The sequence below is a fragment of the Erinaceus europaeus genome, chromosome 10 (assembly GCF_950295315.1).
Source record: "Erinaceus europaeus chromosome 10, mEriEur2.1, whole genome shotgun sequence".
Taxonomy (NCBI): domain Eukaryota; kingdom Metazoa; phylum Chordata; class Mammalia; order Eulipotyphla; family Erinaceidae; genus Erinaceus; species Erinaceus europaeus.
The window spans coordinates 118,141,834-118,161,375 of NC_080171.1; the positions used below are offsets into that span (position 1 = coordinate 118,141,834).

Consider the following 19,542-nt stretch of genomic DNA (forward strand, 5'->3'; position numbering starts at 1 on the left):
CCAGGGAAGTTTACAATCCTCATCAACTATGTGGGCTTTCTAGACATAAAATTGCAAACTACTGCCCTCACACCAGAAGACAACTAATTTTTGATAAGGAGGCTCAATTTAACATCAAATGGAGATAACCAGAGTCACTTCAACAAATGATCCTAGAAAAATCAGACTGAAACGTGCAGAAGAATGAAAGTAGACACCAGCTGTTGAGTCCATGTACAAAAGGCAGCTCCAAATACATCAAAGTCAGGAACATTCCACCAGAAACCATCAAATCCATAGAAAAAGACATGGGTAGAACACAGTGCTTTCTTTGGAAATAACTTTGAAGAATCAAGTCCAACAGCAAAGCAAACAAAAAGAAACTAATGGTACTACATTAAACTGAAAGGCTGCACAGGCACGAGAAAGTCATGAAAACAGAAGACACCCTACTGAATGGGAGATCTCTGCATGCCGAATGGCATGAGCTAACAGTCAAGATATATAAAGAGCTCACAAAACTCAGCAACAAAAGACAAGCCATCCCTTTAAAAATATGGAGAAGACATATACAGAATCTTCACTACAGAAGATATTCAGATGACCAATAAACATAACGAAGAAATACTCAAATGGGGATGGTGGCGCCACACCTGGTTAAGCGTACACATTACCAAGTATGAAGGCCCAGGTTCAAGCCTCTAGTCCCCACCTGCAGAGGGGGAAGCTTCAGAAGTGGTGAAGCAGTGTTACAAGTATCTCTCCGTCTCTCTATCCAAAATCAATCAATGGTATAAAAAGGTAACCTTTAACAAATGAACTTAAAACTTTGCTTCACTATGTCTCTCTAAGACTCTCTTTTAATTTAATTACACGAGCTATCCCCTAGCATGTACTGCATTTCCTACCCATAGCTATTCTATTCTAACTCTACCACAACTATCATGGCCAGTAAGTCCAAATCCTATCCCCAGCCCCAAATTCCTGCAATCAGACAAGAAATTACCAAGAACTATTTGGTCTGTGTAGGAAAAAAAAAAAAAAAAAAAGTTGAACATAGATTTGAAAACACCTGGAAAATGAAATTTCAAAACTACAGGGGAAATTTAGGTCAGCTAGCTCAGAAAGATGTCCTTAGTGGGACCATCGATAGCATGAGATGTCCTTCATATTCAGGCCACACACACAAAATACCATTTCAACAGTGGCTTCCTCCTAAATAGTACAGCCTTTAGTCTCCAAACCACTCAAACTGACTCAAACCACTGACTAACAAGAAAATGATAGTCATCTATTTATATTTTGATGGGAATTACTACTAAAACTTTCTTCCAACTTCAAGATGATTTTTAACTGCAAAGAAAACTGACTTGGAGGAGAGAAAAGCTAGCCACCCAACATTCTGAAAACTTCTGTACAGAGAAACTGATATAGCTGTGCAGTGACCACTAACACTGTCTAAGATTCTGCAGCTAACAAACACTTGGCTGAATGTCAGGGCAAGTCAACCTTACTTTTTTGTCCATCCACATAAACCTTTAAATTTTATGCATCCCAAAGTAAGACATTAGTAAACTCACATTCTTAAACAGCACTGTATGCATATCAATTTGTGCTCAAAATTTGCTTACAACAAAGAAAAAGAATTTATCTTTTGAAATCTCAAAAGACTAAATAGAGTTAGTGCTGGGGCTCAGTGCCACACAAGACTCTACGGCTCAGGAAAGCCCCTCCCAAAGGGGAGGTGTGTACAGCTTAATGGTTATGCAAACCGACTCTCATGCCTAAGGATTCCATCCCCTACACCACCATAACCAGAGCTGGCAGGAAGGCACTTGTAGAACTGCTCCACTGTTCACAAAGCTTCCCCCCAGCAGGTGAGAACCAGAGACGGGAACTTGATGTATGAACTCTACAAGGTGTGACACCATTCAGCCCCCATCTAGATGGGACAGGAAGGAACTGTGCTAATTGAAGTAAGAAAGTTGAACAGATGATCTCACCATAGCAGGACTGAAGAAACAAAGAAAGGGAAAATACAGGAAGACATTTTAATCAGCTATGTTCTATTACAGCAGATCCAAAGGCTCTCAAGTGGGAAGGGCAGGAGGGGAACTGAAAGCGGTGGGGGACCCAGTGTCCTAGGGTAGCAGAAGACGACAAGTTAGTGGAATCTGTGATGTGCTGATGCCAATCATGAGAAGAGACGAAACTGCATACTTGTGACAACAGCAGTCTTTGTAAGCTAACATTAAAGTGATTTAGGGAAAGGGTGGGGTTCACTGAGCAAACTGCAGCAGCAGCACACCAGACTGCCAGATGTGCACGCTGGGGGACCCAGAGATCCCAAGTTCAATCCCTGGCATCACCGCATGCTATATAGCTGGGACAGCACTCTGGTATCTCTCTTGAAAACAAGTATTTTTGAAAATAAACACTGCATGTTCACAGTAGAAATCTTGGAAAGATACACAACCAAGCATAAAAACAAGACATCCTAATCACAAACATAGCTTTCCAATAGAAAGAGGCTGTCACCAATCAAGCCAACACCATTAAACATGGAATAGCCAAACGTTTTCTACTTCCTCATATTAGATAATTCACCTACAAAGTATTTTCACAAAAGAGTAATAATAATAAGTAAAAGCCTGCATTCAATCAAGTACTTACATCCAATTGCAAACTTATAAAAAAAACACATATAAGCACTATCTAAGGAACAAACTGGATAATGACCTAACCTCTTACGAGTCAACAGCACAATTTAAAAAGGGAAGGAAGGCACGGCCTACAGTTAGGAACTTAAATACAGAACAGCCAAACACAACTGAACAAATGAACTAAAACACAAAATAACTGGGGAAATCTCAAAAGACTAAATATCAGACAGAAGAAAATACTTTTTGGCTTTTTTTACATGAAAACAGTATCATGATTACATAAAGTAAATTTCCACCTCTTCATTTATTAGAAATGCAAACTGATATTTTGGCTTAAAATGCTTATTCAGAATTTGTTTTAAAATACTGCAGTAGGAAAGAGAAGCAGATACAGGGGCTGGAAGACAGCTCACCCAGTATATAGCACGTTCCCTGTCATAAGTGAGCTTCTAGATTCAAGGGTTCAAGTCCCAATACTACACAGAAGCATCATTGTCCTGACCAGAGAACAGCAGCAGCAGAGTTATGCAGTGTTGCCTGCCTGTCTCCCATCTCTCTTCCCCCAACCCACTCTCAAAGTGATGAGAAGAAAAAAAAAAAAAAAAGAAAAAAAACCTGGGGGCCGGGTGGTGGCGCACCTGGCTGAGCGCACATGTCACAGCGCACAAGGACCCGGGCTCGAGCCCCTGGTCCCCACCTGCAGGGGGAACCTTTGTGAGTGGTGAAGCAGGGCTGCAGGTGTCTCTCTGTCTCTCTCCCTTCCTAACACCCCCTTCCCTCTCAATTCCCGGCTGTCTCCATCTAATAAATAAATCAAGACTTAAAAAAAAAAAAAAACTGGCCCAGGGGAGGTGGGGAGGTGTGCCAGTACCGCTCAACAGTGGTATTTCACAAGCACCTGTTGTACCTGGAAGGAAAAAAGCCAACGTGGTAAAGTGCTAATAAATCATTAGAGTATACAAAACATTAAAAGTGTGCAGAGGTAAGGTATATTTTATGAATTAAAGTTTTCACAGATTTTAAAGTTTTCATTGTACGATCTCAATCACATCTCGGTTATAATCTTTAAAAAGCCTCTACTACATATTTCATTTTATTTCACAACAATGTTTTATTGTGTAAGGAAATTAAGAACTGTCTCATACTAGTTACTATCTCCTCCGGAAGGTAACTGAATTGTCAGCTGAGAAAAAGATCCAGCGGCGGCCTGGAGAGTTCATCTGCTAAGAGTGACATGTTACCACGCACAAGGATCCAGGTTCCAGACCCCGGCCACCACGACGCAGCGCCATTCAAAGGGAGCTCCACAGCTAGTGGTGCTGTGATGTCTCTCCTCTCCCCCTCATTCTCTCTCTCTCCATCTATCAAAAGAAGGGGTGGGGGAAGGCCCAAACAGTAACCAGAAAAAGATCAGCAAATGACTCTGAAAACTTGCCAGGGTCTGTGCTAACAGCCTGTCTTCACAGGACCTCCCTGCAAGGCTAAGAAAGGTGTTCAGGAGGTTTACAAGGTGACTAAGGTAGTAAATCAATGACAAAATAGTAATGCCAACAATAACAAAATGCCAAATTTTGCAGAATATAAACCAAGGTTTTTGATTCTCTATATATGTTTCACTTTACAGAAAATTTGCCTTTGCCAAGTTGCTCTGTGTGTGCACACACTGACATTTCCCACACATACACAGGTCTTCTAGAATAAGGCCCAAGGAATCATCCAGTCCTAACTCATCCTTCGTAAGTGAAATGGTGAAACACAAAGATCAAGCATCTATGATTATTTCTTAACAAAACATCATTTGTAGGCTTAAGGGGAGAAAAGGGTTTTTTTTTTTCTCCCCTAATAATCTTAGAAGCGCAAACACCTGCAAAAGCAGATTAAAAAAAACTTACTGGAGCCGGGCGGTAACGCAGAGGGTTAAGCGCACGTGGCACAAAGCACAGGACCAGCGTAAGGATCTCAATTCGAGCCCCCAGCTCCCCACCTGCAGGGGAGTCGCTTCACAGGCAGTGAAGCAGGTCTGCGGGTCCCCTCTCTGTCTTCCCCTCCTCTTTACATTTCTCTGTCCTATACAACAACGACAACGACATCAATTATAACTACAACAACAATGAAAAAGAACAAGGGCAACAAAAGGGGAAAATAAATAAATAAATATACAATTTTTTTAAAAAGAAAACCTTACTAATAAGAGAACCAAGGACTAAATGGCAAATATAGCAAAAGTCATGGGAGTGTTATTAATGCAATAAGCATTTATTGGACAATCATCCCATACCAGATCTTGTTAACATGGGTATAACAGCATAAAGAAACAGGTATATCTTCAAGCAGCTCACCATAAAGTTTGGGAGAGAAAATACAGAAAAGCATATATACTGTGTAATATTTAATATTCCAAGTGATGTTAGTGCAGGGAAGAAAACTCCATAACAGCAGGAAGAAGGCAGTGGCCAATTTAGATTGGGATGACCAAATACTTCACAAGATGTCATGTTCTTTTAATATTGTTAATTTGATGTATTTGTTTGATAGAACAAAGAGAAACAGAGAAGCAGGGTGGAGAGGAAGCAAAAGAGAGAGAGAGAGAGACAGACACAGAGAGACAGAGACCTACTGCAATGTTCCACTGCTAGTGTGTGAAGCTCCCTCCACACCTCCCACACAGAAGCTGAAAACTGGGGGCTCAAACCCAGGTCCTGTGTAAGCTGTCATGTGTGTACTCAAGTAGGTGCACTGTTAACCAGCCCAGAAGTGATTCTTGAACAAGAGACTGCCTGGCAGATATGAGAAGGAATAAGATTCTAAACAAATAAGCTACAAAGTTTTGCAAGAGCCAACTTCTAGAAAATAGTGTAACTTTAGCCAAAGGTAGGCATGCAAGAGATATGAAGGGGGAAACACTGATTTCATGCTCAAGTAGACTGTGGGTTCTTTCACCAAGGGAACAATAGCACACTTGAATTTCAAAGGGTAGTTTCCTAGCAGAAATATGGAAGACGGGCTACATAGAGAGAATGGGACACTAAGTGCCAAGGAGACAGTGCTAACTAGCGAAGATAATCACTGGGAGTAAGGATACTCTGCAAGGCCCAGCCCTCTCCTGAGGAACACGCCCATTCTGCACCATGCTTGCCTGCACCTACCTCTGCACTGACATCTAAAAGATCAGGGCCTACTCTCCTACGACAGCCTCCCCCCAGTGAAAGAAACCGGTTCCGACTACCAACTCCAGCATTTCTCAGCTCAGGGCCTAACAACCCAGCCATTCCTCCATCATGGAGGCAGAAAGCTTATGAACCATCTAAGAAACCTCCACCGATAGATGGCCGAGTCTGACTGGTTTGATCCTCTAACTTGAACCTCTGCTCAAGATGTCAGCTCTTGCAGGGACCTACTTCATACTGCTACCAGAAATACATACACACAGATGGTCAAACACAAACGTGTTGCTACATTCCCTCTACTTTCTACTATTTTTCTACTAGGTGCTGGGCAGGAGAGCATCACAGACACACACACAGTGAGAAGCTTCACAGCAGTGGAGCAGATACCTTTCTCCCCCACCCACACCCACTCCCATTTCTATTAGAAGAAAAAGAAAAAGAAAAAAGGGCTATCTAGAGCAACGGCATCCTCACATGGGCATAAAGCACCAGAGACCACGCTGGTAAAATAAAAGAAACCCCTCTGTGGGTTCTGATGAAAACAAAACTACAAACCTGACCATACTCAGCCTGACCATCACCACCACTGCCACCCTGACTCAGTGTCGTAAGTAACAAGAGCTGCTACTCGACATGTGAAATAGTATCTAAATGTCTAAATGTCCCGTGCTTCTTCCTGCCACAGGATCTTTCTACATGCTCTTAACTGCATTTGTCTTTATCCTTCCCCTAGACAGCTTAGCTCTTGGGAAACTTCAATTGTGAAAGCCTCAGATCAAAGTCCTCTGTTTCACACTCACACACTCCAAGCACTACATGCCCCTCTTCTAGTCATCTGACTAGTCTACTTCTGCCACCGCGTGAAGATATAACGCACGTGGGACAGCACATGCTTTGCCATGCTCAAGACCCCGGGTTCAATGCCAAGCACACACAGAGGGAGCACGCACTTCAGGACCAGCACCAGGAGAGTTCTGTGGACAGTGAAGCAATGCTGGCTATCTCTCTTCCTTTCCCTTCTCCCCTACACCCCACTTTTCTCTATATATAAAAAATGGGGGGAAAAAATGAATTAAGGGAGGCTGCTCAAAGGTATTATACACATGCATGCCTAGTTCATTCCTAAGCACCACACTAAAAATAAGTAAGTGTAACTCCAGTTCTTATTCACCATGTACTGCATACAATTATAATGTAGAGACTCAAATCTGTATTGTCCAAGTACATGAACTGAAACAACATAAACTGAGAAATAGCAATGAACTGAAGGGGGCAGACTCAAGAGTAATCTCTGGGATGTAGAAATAGAAGTCCAGAGTATTTTGGTATGCATCATTATCATAATGCTACTAAAAATTTAAAATCTTGGGAAGAGTAGAATTAGGTAGTAAAAAATAAGTCTGGGATAAACTGAGTGTGAGATATCAGAAGGACAAATACTTTGTAAGAGTATGTCCTAAAACTGATAAAATCTGAAATAAATAAAATGCAGAACTGGGTGTGTAGCAAAGCATTATCATAAAGAGAGTAAGAAAAAGACATTCCCTCAACAGTCAAAGTCAGAGGACCACGAGCGAGGTCACTAGCAGATAAAATATTCAACTCTCAAACATGTGGTCCCAATTTCACTGGACCCCTCACATCACATGTGCTAGAGCGATGCTCTGATTCTCCTACCTTTATTTTTAGAATATTTTCATTGAATTTAATAAATGTAAGCAATTAAACTTAATAAAGCTCGGACGAAAAAAAACTGAAATCAGATCGTACTGTCAGAAACATTAGCACTGAAGGAAAATGGCCAGAGGCGCCAGGAAGCAGAGGGCCGGCAGCACAGCACCTCAGACTGGAGCGGTGCTCGGGCCTCTTCCTACTCACAAAATGCTCCCTCGCGGGAAATAAGCCGTCTTTTAAGAGGACACAAAAAGCTAACAAGCCAGAAGTTGAAAAACGAGATCAGAAGAGAAAACACAAATAGAACCTGAACTGGAATTGGCGTATTGCACCAAAGTAAAGACTCTGGGGGGGAGTACAGGCCCAAGAACCAGAAAGGATGACAGAGGACCTAGAGGGGTTGTACTGTTATGTGGAAACCTGAGACATGTTACGCATGTACAAACTACTGTACTTACTGTCGAATGTAAAACATTAATTCCCCAACAAAGAAATTTTTTTTAAAAGCTAACAAGGGAGAACAAAAACATGAAGAAAAGAAACACGGCACTGAAGGAAGTGCCATAGTGCTGTGGTGTCTCTGTGGGAAGGAGCCAGCGTCACAGCGGTGCCCAAGCGTGCATGGCCCAGGCACTGGCTCTGCAGGAAAAAGGGGAAGAGGGAGAAGAGAGTCACTTTCTAAGCATGAGTCATACTTACAAACTGTTACCTTAACCAGCAAAAATAGCAGAGCAGTGGTTAGAGAGGAATCTGCACAGCCTGGAAAGGTTTATACGCCATACTCGGACCATTAGACTTTCATATCCAGCAAGCAATAGGAAGTCTTTGAAAGCTTTTTTAAAAGAAAGTAGCATGATGGCATCTACACGGAGGCAGGGAATCACCCCCGAGATCTGATAAAGCCACAGGGAAATCGTAACTGGTCAGAAATGTGTGAAATGCACCAAATACCCACAAAGAGCAGAGGCCTATACCCTATGCCTGCATACCCTCCCTGCAGCTTTTCAGTCGCTCCTGCTGACCTACTACACAGGTCCCTTGGGTGCTCAGAGAGCTGCTTTTTCCTTACTGCTTTGCTAGTGTTATGGGTCACCTTCAGCATAATGGTCTTGGTCTACTTTCCTCTTACTGATTATTCAAAACATACATGCGATTTATTTCCAGCTTGCTAAGCCTTTTTCTTCAAAGTTTCTTCCAAAATTACTAATTAGGTAGGAAATAAATAAAAAGCATACAATGAAGAAAGTCTACCATAGTAAAATAATATATATATATATATATATGCAAAAAAGTAAATCACATACACTGTAGTACCAAATTTCAAATCTGAATTCTAGGTAAAACTGTCAAAATTTAAGCAACATAATTTGAAAATACCTTGTTTTCTTTACAGTTGCAAGAAAAGAGCTAGAATTTAGAATTCATTATATATTATGAAAGCACTTTCACATATTAGCAGTTATATAAACCAACTTTTTAATACTGGGGCATACAGGAAATGTATTGAATTGATTGTGTGTTATTCGTAGAAAGGAAAATTCACTGCCCAAATTCTCAAGGATTAAGTCACTCTTGGAGAAAACAAATTATCCAAATACAGAGTCGAGTTAAATAAAGTAAAACTATTAGGAAATTACAAAGAATTTTACAAAAACCATCCCTGGACAGATTTTTATTTAACCAAAACACCTCGAGTGATGTGGGGCACAGTCCTCCTCATCACCGCACATCTGGAAAGAAGCGCCCAGTAAAGCACTAGGGAGGACTTCAACACAGCCACGCAGTCTTCCACATCAAGGCCTGAGGAAAGCTCTCCACTGCCCCACTCTCCCCTCTTGTCCAAGAGAAAACAAGTCGTCCAAAAAGATTACTAAAATGGGGGAGGGAGGGGGAGGGAAAGGGCTCCTCTACACAGCAGCTGTGTTTTTTCTGTCTGTCAAGTCTTACAATTCAAGGGCAAAGGTACAACTAACACATTTCACTGTCTGACTTTACGCTTCCCCCCTTGATGTACAGCTGCTCATCTTTTCCACGGTGCTAAACAATGAGTCCTGTTGAATAAATCATTCTACTAAAAGGCCTTTTTCTGAAGATTTTTATGAGAACCCGCAGAGCCTATGGTTGTGCTGGGGATTAAACCAGGACCCTCAAAGGCACACAAGTCCAGCGCGACAACAGCCTGAGTCATCTCCCCAGCCTTTAATCAGTAACCACTCGCAAAACAAATGGTTCAGTTCAATGTGTGTCTCTATAAACATTCCAATAAGACGCTTTTTTAATGTGGCACCAGGAAGTGAACTCAGGGGCTCCAACCCGAGTTGTGCGTGTAACACAGCACAGTGAAGAGGCTTCCCCAGACACAACTGTCTACTCTGCTGGGGGGTTAGCAGGGCAGAGAGAACCGGTGCACCTCCATCCACCTCCCGGGGGTGAGAAGTACGCTACCAGGTGGGCTATCTCCCAACCCCAAAGAAACCCTTCTTGAAGTCATTATTTTTAATATGCATCTCATATGAAGCAAAAACTAAAGCACCACTCTGACACTTGGGCTCCAACTAGGTGGCTCAGATATGACAGTCCTGCACTCTTAAAACCTGAGCTACTTGCCTGGCTACCAAAACAATTGTTAAAGGATGTCACTAGGGTCCAAAGTTTTTAAATGAGTCATGTAGCTTGGCTTCACCAAAAACCCGACAACCATCCTATGGTGGAATATGTGGGCAACTGTGTAGTTCTTGGTGTGAATTTTCTTTTAGAGCTTTCCCAGTACTATTGAGTCTCTTACTATAACAACATTACAAGTTCCCTAGGAAGAAACTTTCAACTCTGCAGAACTGTTTAAAGAACACACAACAGTAAAGCCTGAGCCAGGTACAACTTGGCCCACCACTTCACTGAAGGAAGCTTCGGGGCAACAGTCTCTCCTCTTTTTTTTTTTTTTTAAGATTTTATTTATTTATGAGCAAGATAAGAGGAGAGAGAGAAAGAACCAGATATCACTCTGGCACATATGCTGCCGGGGCTGAATTCAGGACCTCATGCTTGAGAGTTCACTGCTTTCTCCACTATGTCACCTCCTGGACCACTAGTCTCTCTCTCTCTCTCTCTCTCTCTCTCTCTCGCTCTCTCTCTCTCTCTCTGCCTGTCTCCATCCAACACACAGAGACACAAGACAAGGGTTTATATTCAGTCTCTCCTATAAGATAACAGCTGTTTGCATTATAGCATCTCAAGATCCGTGTGTGTGTGTGTGTGTGTGTGTCCGTGCTAAAACTACTTTAAATCATTCAACACGAATAAACCTGCCACAATACACACACTCTGGAGCCCTGCACCAAAGTAAAGGGCTTTGATCGGGAGGACGGTGGAGAAGGCCCTCGGCTGGGGGTGGTGAGTGTTGGTTGTGCAGAAAACTGAGAACTCTTACACCTGCACCAAGAACTGTATTCACCACTCATGTACCTGTTAATCTACCATAAACCCCCAATAAAAACATTTAAAAATAAGTAAAATAAAATGCACTCAATGACCCTCAAAATACACTGAGCCAAAAAGATGGTTCAACCTATTAAGAGCGCCAGCTTGCAGGCCTGTGGCTCCAGAGGCTGCAGGTTCAAGCACGGACACCACCTCGCCCAGAGCGTAGCAGCGCTGTGCTCCCTTATAATGAATCAACCCAGGGACAAAGGCGGGGAGGGAAAAGTTACCTTGAAACCAAATTCCCTTTCGAACAAGAAGCTTTCTTTTTCCACTCAGAATTTGCAAAGACTCTAAAAAGCCTTAAAAAAAATAAAATAAAATAGGGTGTTGAGGTAGACTGCACCCCTGGCCATGAGCAAGGACACTGGCTGGAGCCCGCTGTCCCCACATGGGAGCACCAGGCAAAGGCAAAGCTTCGCCAGTGACGGCCGCGCTGTGCCGCTCTCCTGTCACTCTCACCCTCTAACTTAAAAAAAAAAATCCAGGGGGCGGGTGGTGGCGCACCTGGTTGAGCGCACATGTCACACACAGTGCGCAGGGACCCGGGTTCAAGCCCCCAGTCCCCACCTGCAGGGGGACAGCTTCGCGAGTAGTGAAGCAGGGCTGCAGGTGAATCTGTCTCTCCTCCTCCTCAAATTCTGCCTCTATCCAATAAATACGTAAAGATAATAGAAATTTATTAAAAAAAAAAGAAACGCAGGGCAGAGAAGATAGCATAAAGGTTACGCAGAGCGACCCTCATGCCTGAGGCTCCGGAGTCTTAGGTTCAATCCCCTCCACCACTACAAGCCAGAGCTGATGAGTGCTCTGGTAAAACCAGTGAATAAATAAAGTCAAATAAAACTATATAATAAGTCTAATAAGCCTCTGAGCAACAATCTGGTTCTTTTTCTTTTGGAAACAATCTTGAACCACCAAAAAGACTGAATTCTGAAAGCAATGGAATGGCTGGAGGTGTCACAAAGACCCTTCTCATCAGAGCCGCTAAACGCGGAGTAGGAGGGAGCGCAGCGCAGCGCAGCGCAGCGAGGATCCCGGTTCGAGCCCCCGGCTCCCCACCTGCAGGGGAGTCGCTTCACCGGGGAGTCGCCGTGAAGCAGGCCTGCAGGTGTCCGTCTGTCTGTCTGTCTCTCCCCCTCTCTGTCTTCCCCTCCTCTCTCCATTTCTCTCGGTCCTCTCCAGCAACGACGACATCAATAACAACAGCAATAATAACCACAACCACCATTAAAAAAAAAGGGCAACAGAAGGGAAACTAAAATTAAAATTTTTTCTTAAAAAGAAGAAAAAGAAAATATACATATATATATATATAAACTGGAGACACTCCGGGGCAAGTCCAGTGAAGCCGGGCCGTGTCGGGTCTCAGAGCCATCGCCCCGCGCCAGCGCCCCTTACGGGGGGGGGGGGGGAGGGCGGCGGGGAAGAAGGGGGGAAAGGAGAGAGAAAAGGCAAGGCAAGGGGGAAAGAAGAGGAGAGAAAAAGAAAGAAGACAACTGCTCGTTTCAACCGTGTCTCCTCCCCTCCAGCGCCGCAGACCCGGCAAAGCCAGAGGTTCGAGCCCCCAACCCCCCCCCGCCCCCCGCCAGACCCGCGAGCCGGGTCGGCGAGGACAGACCGACACACATGTCGGGGAGGACAGACGGACACACGGACACACACGTCAGGGGTCCGACACACGCGGGCTGGGAACAGGCGGACCGAGAGGACGACCACGGTCCGCCGCCTTCCGGCGGGTGTCCGCGGCCGGGCCGGGCCGGGCGCGCTCGGGTTGTCGGGTTCCCGGGTTCCCGGGTTCGGTCCCCGCCCCGCGCCGCGCCGCGCCTCCCCGGGGTCGCGGGTCCCCGAGGGCGCCACCCACCCGGCGTCCCCGCCCTCGCAGGGGGCCGGCTCCCCCGCAGCCGACGCGACCGCACACGCCCCGGCCGGGAGGCGCCGCGGGGCCGCAAGATGGCGGCGGCCATGGCGCCCGGGCCCGGCCCCCCGCCCCCGCCTCGCCCGGGCCGGCGCGCGCACCGCGGCGGGAGCTGACGGCGGGGGGCGCGGGGGACGCGGGCGGCCGAGCCGGGGCGCCGCCGGAGACCCGGACGGGGACGGGGACGGGGACGGACGGACGGACACGGGGACACGGACCTGCCCGGGGCCCGGCCGCCAACCGACCTTCCGGGGCCGCCCGCCCCGTCCCCGTCCCCGTCCCCGTCCCCGTCCCCGTCCCCGTCCCCGTCCCGTCCTGCCCACCTTTGAATTTGAGGTCTGTGGGCGGGTCGAGGACCAGGATCTGCTCGTGCTTCGCCATGGCCCCGGAGGCGGACGCCATCGGACAGACAGCGCAGAGCGGGGGCGCGCCCGCGGCGGCGGTTTGCGGGCCGGGAGCGGAGACGCGGGGCGGCGGCGGCGGCGGCGGCGCGGGCTCGGCCGGGTTCCACGAGGAGACCAGCCCCCGGCTCCTGAATCCCGACGCCCGCCGCTGTGTCGCCGACGCGCCGGGCCGCCCGCAGGCTCAGCAGCTCCCGGTCCTCACAACTGACTCAACCCCACACCAGCCGCCGCGGCCACGCGCACTGCGAGCCTCGGCGCCCCACGTGACAGCTCTGCGTGCCGACGTGCGCGCCCCGGCGACTGGGAGCCCCACGCAGCGGTCCCGCCCGCCCAGGCCGGCCCGGCGCCGCCGGAGCTGCCGCGCCTGCGCGCTCCCGGCCTCGGGGCCGCTCTGAGCGCCGCGCCCGGCAGCTGTCAAGGGGAGCGGGTTGTGGACAAGAGGGCGGGGTGCGCACTGCAGGGTGAAAGGGAAAGAAAGAAAAAAGAAGAAGAAGAAGAAGAAGATGCGCAGTCCTCGGTCACGTTTACATGTGATTACGAAACTGGAGAACCCGCCATGGCCGTGCATCACCATTTTTCCGAGAGGGAATGCCTAAGGGAAAGGGCGTCCAGTCTCGAGGACTACAACTCCCGGCGTGCTCTGCGGGGGCTAGGGCCGGGCCCTTTTGCGGCACGGAGCGGTGCCTGCTGGGAGTTGTAGTAAAGGCTGTGTGGGGGCGGGAAGGAGAATGAAGTCCGTTGGAGGGGAATGGGGTGGGGCTCCTCCTCAATTTGGCCCTTATGTCTAGTAGGCGGTGAAAATTAAAAAAAAAAAAAAAAAAAAAAAAGCTTTTAGAGACTGACCTCATGTTCATGTTTCCGGGTTAAAAGTATAAAATGTACCCCGGGGAAAACACGAGAATGTGTCATTTGACTCTTAATTCTCTCCATCCCTGTACTCTTCGCTCCAGTGATGTAAGAGCAGAGAAAGCAACACGCTTCCTTGAAGAAGCAAACGTGTCGTTAGGGAAGTCTGACTAAGCACGCTTAGAAGAAAATGTTCAAAAAATAAGTAAATAAATCTACAACATTCACTCGCTGGAGACTAGCCTTCAGTTAGGATTGACACACCAAACCCAAACAGTTGTCGCATTCGTATGTTGGAAATGAATTCCATCTGTAGCATTCACAGTAACCTATAGTAAAGGAAACCAAATGACAAACATTGAGTAGCAAAGTTGCTGACAACTAGTTAACCAGTCACTAGGGTGATTGGGGACAGAAACAACAAATGAACGTGCTGTCAATAAAGCTCCTTGAATGCAAATCCCTAGGAAGCACTACGGGAACAAAGGACATATTGGTGCCCTCGTCCTTGAAGGAGCAGCCCAGTTTTTCTAGAGAATAAATAAGACAAGTGGAACTGGAGTCTAGGTGTTACAAAGTCCAACTTTTCACGTTCAGTCGTGCTATCAGAGTCCATCTGCTAATAGTTCTCCAGACTAGCTAACTAACCTCACATTCACAAAAGACGGCACTACACAAGAGAGAATTTTATCTTCAGCCATCAAAAACCTGGGAGAATCGGAGTGCTACTGGCACGGTTGGAAAAAGCGTGTTTATCTTTCATTCTGTTTATATATATATTTTTTTTTTATCTTGACGTTTCAATTATCGTTACAGGAGAACATAAAAATTTATGTTTATCAAGAGGGGACTTAAAGTTTTTTTTTTTTTTTTCCTCCAGGGTTATTGCTGGGCTCGGTGCCTGCATCATGAATCCACTGCTCCTGGAGGCCATTTTTCCCCCCTTTGTTGCCCTTGTTGTAGCCCCCTTGTGGTTATTATTATTGCCATTGTTGATGTTGTTCGTTGTTGGATAGGACAGAGAGAAATGGAGAGAGGAGGGGAAGACAGAGAAGGGGAGAGAAAGATAGACACCTGCAGACCTGCTTCACCGCCTGTGAAGTGACTCCTCTGCAGGTGGGGAGCCGGGGGCTCGAACCGGGATCTTTACGCCACTGCGCTTCGCGCCACATGCGCTTAACCCACTGCACCACCGCCTGACCCCCAGACTTTTTTTTTAGTGTTTAAGTTGACAGTCACTCTATAAGATGGTGTCCCACATATAGCTTACCCTAAAAGCAATCATGAACTCCGATTTTTTTTTTTTTATTATTTATAGTTTGTCTAAGAACTCTCATCCATGAGTAAGTTAGCTGAAAAGGGTCTTCCACGGCTAGATCCTCTTCTCAGAAAGTATTTGGAAATGTACTTTGTGCAAGCACAGACTTGCCAATTGGTGAGTCTAGGACACTGAGGAAATGCCTATTCAAACCCCAATGGGACAGTGGCGGCAATAGGAAGCCAGAATTGAGTGTATGTCAGCTTCCTTCCCAGTATAAATGAATAAGAAACTCTCCACTCTTTTAAATCATTACCTTTGAAACCAACTTTTTCTCTTCCTCAATATTGCTTCAAAAATCACATTGCTATAGTCTTAAAATTGTGAGGGAAAAAATCGATAGTCAAAGGATATATGAAATATTTTTGGAATAATCTCCCATTACTATTTTAAAGCATTGCCTTAATGACTCATAGTTCTCCTGAATCATCTACTCTTCACTAAATAGTGTAAATTTAAGTGCTTTGATTTTTTTTTAATTATCTTTATTTATTTATTGGACAGAGACAGCCAGAAATTGAGAGGGAAGGGGGTGACAGAGAAGGAGGAGAGACAAAGAGTCACTTGCCACACTGCTTCACCACTCGCAAAGCTTTCCCCTAGCGGGTAGGCACTGGGGGCTTGAACCCAGGTCCCTGTGCGTGTAATATGTGCGCTCAACCAGGTGTACCACCACCCAGCCCTAGTGCTTTGATTGTTATTAATAACTTCTCTCTTGCAATCCAAAGAACTTCAGAAATCATCAGGCACACACTCAGGACAAGTTTGTAACAGTTAGCAAGTGTTACTTTTTGTTGTTAAATTGGGAAATGAAAACATAGGTAAAAGCACCTCATCTCAGTAATAGATCTAAAGTGAGGAATGGGGAGAGGGAATCAGGTTGCCCAGTAATTCATTCTGAATAAAATAAATAAAAAGCTACAATAAAATTATATCATAATTGATAAAGAAAATAATTTTTAAATGTTTTTTTTTTTTTTTTTGCCTCCAGGCTTGTCGCTGGGGCTCATTGCTTACACTAGGAATACACTGCTCCTGGAGGCCATCTTTTTTCCATTGTTGTTGTTGCTGGATAGGACAGAGAGAAGTCAATAGAGGAGGGGAAGACAGACAGACACCTGCAGACCTGCTTCACCGCTCATGGAGCGACCCCCCTGCAGGTGGAGAGCTGGGGGCTCTAACTGGGATCCTTGCGCTTCGCACTATGTGCGCTTAACCCAGTGCACTACCGCCCAGCCCCCTAAAATGTAAATTCTTATCTATTATTTAACCTTTAATCTAGAAAAAAAACACTAGGCCTAATATCCATTATTCTTTTTACATTGACTAATGCAGTACACAAAGACGAGTGGCTGAGTATGCTGACCCAGCCTCCCTTTGGAAATTGGGGCAATTTCTACCACTGTTATTCTGCATTGAGGGCATCAAGGTCCTGTAGAGGCCCACAGAGGGTTCATGATGTTTTTCCTGATGGAGATGACCCGTGATGGTGGACAGAGGGATCTGTTAGAGGTCTAGGCCCATCATATCTATCTGGGAATCCAAGGATGCCTTGACTGGGGCCCGAGATGATGGGGTGGCCTGATAGTGACCTAAAGGGCCATCATTAAAGTGTGCTGGTCTCTTGCCCTTTTTCAGCTTTTATAATGCTTACTTTATCTGACAGGGTTAGACTTAGAGTGATTGAGGGAAGTGAAATAGGAATTAGGTGAGGAGGGTATCTAGGTCTAAGTAGAAATTATTTGATTAAGTACCTTATGTTGTCTCTTTTAGGTCTTTCTACTTGATTGCTGCACTTACTGAGTCACTGTAGACTATTGTGCACTTTCACTTTAAGGTGTATATTCTTACCTAACATTTAGATACATGCACACATATGCCCTGTGTCATGGGCCCTGGTCTATATCTAGGTGCTGTAGTTTTGTTAGGAAGTGCACCACCTAAAATGAAACCAAGGAGTCCTATGAGCTAGGAAAGGTCTCACCTTTCCTATTGGAGTTGGAAGGTTGACATCCCAGGCCTAGCGTCTCTGGAAACAGTTGAATGAAACATGTGGAGATGGCAGTGGCTGCACTGACTTGGTTGAGATCAGAAGATGCAGCATCAAATGGTCTGGATTAAGAGTAGCATGAAGGAAAATGAGCAAAGCTCCAGAGGTTCCGGGACTTCTCCCCTAATTTCTTTTGATATATCTCTGATATGAAAATAGTGACAAAGTTAAACCAGAGCAGTGGAGTCATGCATGCATGAGGACACACGCATGAAGATTCAGTGTGTGGGGGGGGATGGCAAGAAAACACAACAATCTCATCGATTTAAGGACACATAAGCTCCAATTATACTTCTGGACTGTAATCTAGCCCTTAGGGAGAACTGGGGAGTGGAGAGCCTTCCTACCTTCCCAGCAGAAGTGTGAGTTACTACAGTCCTGTGAGTAATCACTGTAATATTCACTGAAGTAGGAAAGATCTTAGCTCTGGCAGCTCCAGAGTAGAGAATCACCCTGTGGAATTAAAAGCATCCTTTGGTAAGTACAGGTGTACTGGGATGTTTACTGCAGTAGATCAGCTTACATGTTTGTCAGTAAGAAAATAAATGGAACTATAGTGAAGTAACCTTTCTACAGGTTGAGTTAGTAAAAGACTGAATTAGGGATTAGAAAGATACCTCATGACCTGCCCAGGCTCAAACCCCAAACACCATATGGAAATGCCACAGCACACGGGAAGTTCCAGGGATGTGATATGTGATATCTCTCCCTTTCTCTTTCAGTCTCTCTATCTGAATGAAAGAGTGACATAAGACCTTGGCTCTGAAAAAGTAATAACAACAATATCCAAAACTAAAACTGTCCCAATGGTCCTGGTTAGATGCTGATAATATACTACCAGAAGATTAAAAAACTACAAAGTAATATGTAAGGTTTCTTGTAAAAAAAAAAAAAAGAAAAGAAAAGAAAAAGGAAAACTAGCTATGTTTTTTTTTTGTAAGTAGGTATAACATGGGGAATGAAACTTAAATAGTTACTATTTGTTACTCTGAACAGAAACTGGGAAATGTGGGAGGAAGAATTTGTTCAGATGTCCTTGGGTTATATCATTTATTACACTGATAATATTGTATTTGTTATAATAAAAATATACACTGTGACATTAATCCCCCAATACAGAAATAAAAAAAAAACCATTGTGCAGCCCAGGATGTGGTGCAATGGATAGTGTTGGACTTTCAAGCATGAGGTTGTGAGTTTGACCCCTGGCAATGCATTTGCCAGAGTGGTGTTCTGGCTCTTTCTCCCTCTCTCTTTCAAATAAATAAATAAATAAATAAATTTTTATAAATACACACTGCATCATAATATAAAGAATTAATAGAGAAAATACATTTTTCTTCAAGTTAGTATTTACAACCTAATAGGTTTTTATAATAAATCTCTTTATACTGATTTAATTTATTGTGTAGAGATAGAAAGAAAGAAATCAAGAGGAGGAGGGGAGATAGAGATGGAGAGAGAAAGAGAGAATCTTGCCACATTTCTTCACAGATCCTGAAGTTTCCCCTGTAGGTGGGGACCAGGGGCTTGAACCTTATAGTATGTCTGCTTTACATGTGTGCCACTCCCTAGCTTGCAATGGTAAAAAGAAAATCCTTAAAGTCTTCTTATTTTTAAAAAACATTGTTATTAAGATTTTATTTACTTATTGGATAGGCAGAAAGAAACTGAGATGGAAGGAGGAAATAGGGATGGAGAGAGAGACAGGCACCTGCAGCACTGCTTTACCACTCATGGAACTTCTCCCCTGCAGGTGGGAACCAGAATTTGAATCCAGGTTCTTGCACAGGATAACTGTGTGCTTAACCAGGTGCGGCACTACCTGTCTAACTCCAAAGTCCTCTCTTCTTCTGGTCTTAATTTTGTGAAACTTCTGCCGACTTTCTTTTGGAATCTGCATTTCTCTCCTAAGTGTTATAAATATGCCACCATAACCACCACCAGGCCCTACTCCCCTAGGGAAAGATAGAAACAGGCTGGGATTATGGATAGACCTGCCAATGCCCATGTCTAGCAGAGAAGCAATTACAGAAGCCAGACCTT

At 45.0% G+C, this 19,542-nt stretch overlaps 1 protein-coding gene across 1 annotated transcript in view; it reads right to left on the reverse strand.

Moving 5' to 3' along the window:
- Positions 1-13,527, reverse strand: part of VAPA (VAMP associated protein A) — a 28,947-nt gene extending 15,420 nt beyond the window's left edge. The window contains exon 1 of the mRNA XM_060200670.1: positions 13,202-13,527. Within this exon, the coding sequence (XP_060056653.1) occupies positions 13,202-13,280 (79 nt within the window). The 5' untranslated portion in view covers positions 13,281-13,527. The remainder of the gene's footprint in view (positions 1-13,201) is intronic.
- Positions 13,528-19,542: the final 6,015 nt, after the last annotated feature.